General features: G+C 43.3%; 1 protein-coding gene across 1 annotated transcript in view; it reads right to left on the reverse strand.

Moving 5' to 3' along the window:
* The window catches only part of SARC_11036 (hypothetical protein), a gene marked incomplete at its 5' end in the record, with an annotated part of 8,866 nt that extends 4,386 nt beyond the window's left edge, over positions 1-4,480 (reverse strand). The window contains 9 exons of the mRNA XM_014294891.1: positions 95-325; positions 534-613; positions 783-984; positions 1,222-1,463; positions 2,486-2,768; positions 2,953-3,199; positions 3,415-3,589; positions 3,816-3,940; positions 4,297-4,480. Of these exons, the coding sequence (XP_014150366.1) occupies positions 95-325; positions 534-613; positions 783-984; positions 1,222-1,463; positions 2,486-2,768; positions 2,953-3,199; positions 3,415-3,589; positions 3,816-3,940; positions 4,297-4,480 (1,769 nt within the window). The remainder of the gene's footprint in view (positions 1-94; positions 326-533; positions 614-782; positions 985-1,221; positions 1,464-2,485; positions 2,769-2,952; positions 3,200-3,414; positions 3,590-3,815; positions 3,941-4,296) is intronic.
* Between the last annotated feature and the right edge of the window lie 1,140 nt (positions 4,481-5,620).

Below are 5,620 nucleotides of genomic sequence, written 5' to 3' on the forward strand. Positions count from 1 at the left end.
ATAAATATATATGTAGTATATATATAGTGATGCACGATCCCGAAATTAGCCGAACACGTGACATTGATTCATCCTTTGATGTATAGATGCATACCCCTTCTGGATCACCTGGGTCGGCGATCGGATTATCGAAATCGGGACTTTCTAATAACTCCTCCGGTGTCGGAACGAGACCAAGTTGTACTTTCAATTCACCATGACTGTTATGTGAACGGCGTTTGGCTCTCATCTCCATATAAGGATTCGCCCTCTTGGGTTTCTCTAGTGTCAGCCACAAAGTGAGAGGCTCGGAAGCTGGTTTGTTAGGACCAATTTGTTGTAATGCCTGTGCGGTAAGATATTAGAAGTAAGTGATATCAACAAAATGAACGGCCTAAATTGCAGAACCATCAGCTCGACAAGCATTCGACGCATGTTCAACTAAATGAACTAATGGGAACGTTATTGTACATATATAGGCTTATAAACACAATTGAAGTATTCAGATAAATTCAAAGATGAGCGCTCAACGAACACAACGTGCGGACAAATACCTCGTGCTCTATATGTCCCTTCTCTGATACGGTTAGGGAGAGTGTGTTTGGCAAGCGGGTGGTTTGATTCTTGACGGAACCTATGAATATACAAGGTTGCAAATGATGAAAATAGGTTTAGTAATTGTAGAAATCCCTTAGTCGTGAGCTACCAGGCATCAATGACATAATTTGACAACTGGAAGCGCAGCTCAAATATTGTACCTATTTGTTCAGGAAAACAACACCACTAGCTTTTCTCATCGATACCTTTCGTGTCATGGCTATCAGGTACATCGTCTGCTGTACCATCCGGCATCACCGAAAGTACAGGTAGATACATAATGGGGAATTTGGCTTTTCCGACAGCATTGGACATATCTCGCATGACGGTGCTAGTTATTTCTGTGTAAACTTTGATGTCTACAGTGCCATCCTTGTCTGATACAGGCACTAGCACAACTTCATTCCACTTTCAGAGAATAGCAATGAGATTGAAAAATTAATCACAGGATGAGTGCCTTGAAAGATCTTGGTCGGTAGAGGTCTCCGGTAGCAAAATGGTTGCAGAATAGAGAATAGGATAAGGCAGACTTGCTAGAATGCTACATCATCACTCAGCATCCTACAGAAATAGAATCGATACCACAATTACAAGTCAGGAAAACAAGAACATAGCCATATCATTCGAATATTCGCACTCGCGTACCTTCGGTGAGATGTGCGAGTGAGAACCAAACTCTGGCTTTTCTCCCAGACGCTTGGTGGCAGCTTTGCGATCTCTTACAGAGACAGACACGAATGAACGCGGATTCCTACCCAACGGCCAATGAGGAAGCGACCTGGCTTGGCACACTTTAACGTAGACACACATATTGGGTGGGATACTTTTTGACAGCGGTGCCGACTGTTGTACAGAGCTGCTGGCACCGCTCGCCATAGGGGTGGGGCCTGTACAAGAAATGTCATTACAGCAATAGTAGTACCAGAATCGATATTAAAACAGATATACGGTCCGCACTTCGAGAACGACGATCACTATCAGAAAGATCTACAGACTGGTAACGAACACATCAAACTCTACAAAAACCGAAAACACAACTTCATGTCATGACAATATTGCGAACAAAAAAACCTAACCGTACATGCACATGTCTGCCGATCTGATGCCCTCAAATGCACTGGATTTGCCACTCCTTACCTCTTGTTGCGCTCAGGGAACTGACTGTGGCGCCGGAAGACAAAGCAACAGTTGTACTGGACCCGGATGTTGGCCGTTCACTAAGATTTGTCGGTGGATGGCTTGTGTAGCTGATATTCCTAGTGCCTTGGGTTTCATTATCTGCAAGGAAAAGGTTGCAGTGGCGCTCGTAAGTAACAGCCCATTCTGTGGCGTTCGCAAGTAACAGTCCACTCTACTTCCATAGTTGGTATACATGTTAAAAAACAACTAAAAGTAAAACGCGTTGCTATATCTTTCGACTATTACAGAATCTTATACCACAGATTCAAACAGATGTTTACAATGGAAACTCAGCAAGAATAAACGTATTCGAAGTTCTCCGTGCAACGTTCGCACTCGAAAACATACGAATACATCTACTGCTATCAATAGCGATATATCGGTGTACGATGCCAGCCCTGTGTAACCCAGCCGAAGGAAATTTCACTCAAAATAAAGATCATTGCCTATGTGTATGTGTATATAGCAAACCCGGCCCATGTAATATACATGATTCGGCAATGACACTTCGGTTCAATCAGAATCAATACCTTTCGATGAAGTATTTTGGGAATAAGCTGTCAAAATTGGCCATTTCGGCTTTGCAGTCCTTACCGGCTGGCAGATTGAGCCTGATCCTGATGTGAGACAGCGTTCAATTTTGAGAACTAATCTACAACCAGAGCTAAAAGCTCCGCTACAGAACGAACAGGAAAAAGTATCACGACTAGTCTTGTATTTAGCCTAATACCTGAAACCAATTCTCCCGAATGAATGGAACCTTCGTCCAAGGACGATCGCCTATATTGCTTTCCGTGTCTGTTGTCGTGATTATTTACGGGGTACTGGGACTGCGATCGGGCGAGAGTGAGCCTTCTATTCTTTAATCCTCCTTGATCCGATGTGTTTGTCACGATTGTAGCACCAGAAATTGACCTTCGAATGAACTTAGGAGTTGGTGATGGGGACGTCGGGTAACTGCGTTGTGACTCCAAAGGGGGCTCTCCATCGAAATCATCCTCACTGCTGTAGCTCTGTGGTTCATAGTGATTGTACAGTGCATCTGAATACTAGCTGTCATAACGGCTCATCCATACCTATTGTAATCGTAATTTGCCATGGGATAATAGCATATAAAAAGGTTTACTATTTGAGCATGAGAACAAACATTCAGCAGTCACTGCGATGTGGAAAGCATACACTGTACAAACAGCCCACCTTCAAGGATATGTCCTCTGAGTTGACCCCTACGCCATCGGCTTCGGATGGCCGGACAGCAAAGGCCAGAGAACTAACGCTTTCTTGAATACGAAGCTTGGTATCTGGTTCCTCACATAGAGGTTCCGGTGTCAATGCAGGATACAGGTTGTCTGGTAACGGTGATGTTGACCCGATGTTATACGCTTCGATCAGCAGTCTGCTATCTGGGGTAGGTTTGTGATTTTTTTTCTCTAAATCCCGCCATCTGCGAAATTTGAGTTACAAAAAGTCAACAGGCAATATACACAGCGTCCAGTAAAAAAAAAAAGGGAGCAAAATCTACATAAATTACACCATACTGAGTGTATTCTGCAATACGTAGAATATGGAAAACCAGTAAACGATAGATGCAGCATCATACTCACGATCAATTTTATCACCATCCACTGTTGAAAACACATCATAAACATTGCAACCTACTTCTCGGTGATCTCGGCGACAGAACTATCCCCCGGCGCTCGGTAGGGTACATCTTCTATATGAAGCCTTGTCTGACCCAGAAATTCATTCCCCTCGCCCAGCACACGAATCTTGACTTTCGCACCACTCGATTTCCGCCTGCTGACGACTAGAAACCCACAGTTCCAAACCGGTTCTGTAATTTGAAACCACAAATGAAGTACACTCGATAAGATATCATTACAAAGTGCTAGATACTACCCCTCCGCGCACGAGTCACGACGACCGCTTACACGCTTTATCTAACAGAACAACGACACAGCACAATTTCACGCGCTTACGCCAATGGGCGGAGTACATCCTCCCCTGTCGATTTAGATCCAACTCAATAGAGGTCACATGCAATGATAATGGGAACGTACCTGTGAGTGAGGGTACCACAAGGGTGCGAACGACCGACCTCTCGCACTGAAGTATACAGTAAGTGCCGGGCATTGTGCTCTTTACCTTCAAGTGCCGAGCATTTATCAGCTTTACGTATGTGCATCTGCGAATACGATAAGACGAACGATGAAACAGTAAGTTTCCGAATGATGCACACAACGTGGGATTGATTCAGCGACTGTTGTATACGCATGACACCTTGAAATGCTGATGACATCCGCCAGAATACGAAAACCATGTAAAACCCAGTAGCCTCGCGAATTCTACGGTCAAGACTGCAACGATAAACAATAAGTTCAAAGAAGCTGTATCTTCTCGACAGAAGAATACCAAATGCAAAACGTAAAGGTGGAAATACTGAAGAATGTTAATTAGATGCCGCGCGCTGAACCTTGACGTGGTACAATATGATCTCGAAGTTGCTGATTATTGCATTTGACCAAATACAATGTGACATACTTCAGGTTTTGACTTGCCAGCGACGCGTCTATGTCACATTTGGGAGAGTACGTGATGCGGCATTTCAAAATAGCACCATCGGTCATCGCGATAAGTTGCTCGTTTTGGCCTTCGATAAGATCTGTCAGTGAACCGCGGGATGACCGAATGGACGTGGATTTGGCTTTAACCCTCCGTGCCATCTTTGTGGAAGACCTCTTACTCGCACTGCAAATACATTCACAGTAGTAATTGAAGAGAAAATTGGTTTGCTGATTCCAGATGATTTAAACGCGATAGAGTACGACATTTTTTAAATTCTCGAGAGATATTCACTATGCTTAAGAAGCTTCGATGTCCATGCCGCGGCAGTGTTGACTGGTCTTGTCATTGTATTTATGAAGCACAATATATATGAAAACCATTCGAGGATGTACAACGCGACATGCTGGCTACAAAGTACACACGTCATCGGTGAACATACATGTTGTGTGTTTTGTCGATGTTCAAACTGGTTATGATCTCCATATTCACACTGACGACATTGTCCGTTTGGAACACAAATGAGCTGTTCCAGTAGGGACTCTCCGATTTTTTGGAAACGAAGGTCTGTCCCCTGTGGACTCCATTGACATGGAGAGCCACAACATACTCATCTTTAGCTGTCAACGAAAAAGAAGAATAATTAGTGGGAACGTACCAAAGCGAACAAACCCCCCAGATGCTCAGCGAGGTCGTGCTAGGATACTACAGAATATTTGTGATCTCCGACGAAGATGGATTGCACAAGAAAGCACTTGTACTATAGTTTGGTCGATAAATATGATTAGCAGCCACTTAACATCAAATCGAATTTTATGACTTCACAATCCCTATTTGAAAGAAAATGACGACTATTATTTGGGGTCTATAGAACGACCTACAATCACAAGCATGACGATAGAAAATGTAATTCTCTGCATTAAAAGTACCGTAAACCATATGTATACATAAAACCATGGCATTCACACCTGTTGCTATACGGTGATCTATCCATGTAGATACAACTTTAATTTCTGCACGGAATAAAGTCAACAAGCAATTTGATAAAATTTAACAAAATCTCTCTGCTACCCACATTCTTACATAATTCACTAAAATGAAAAAAATATGATTTGGGTGTGCGTGCGTTACAACACTCAAATTCTATTGTAGCTACATGATGAAATCCGGCTGCTGTCTACCAAACACGCCCCCCCCCCCCACCACATACACACGTATACGCATAAACACACACACACCTACACACACGCACATACACGCACATACACACGCACACACACACATACACACACCCACGCATATA

Source organism: Sphaeroforma arctica (genome assembly GCF_001186125.1).
Source record: "Sphaeroforma arctica JP610 unplaced genomic scaffold supercont1.1498, whole genome shotgun sequence".
In the NCBI taxonomy this organism is placed as follows: domain Eukaryota; class Ichthyosporea; order Ichthyophonida; genus Sphaeroforma; species Sphaeroforma arctica.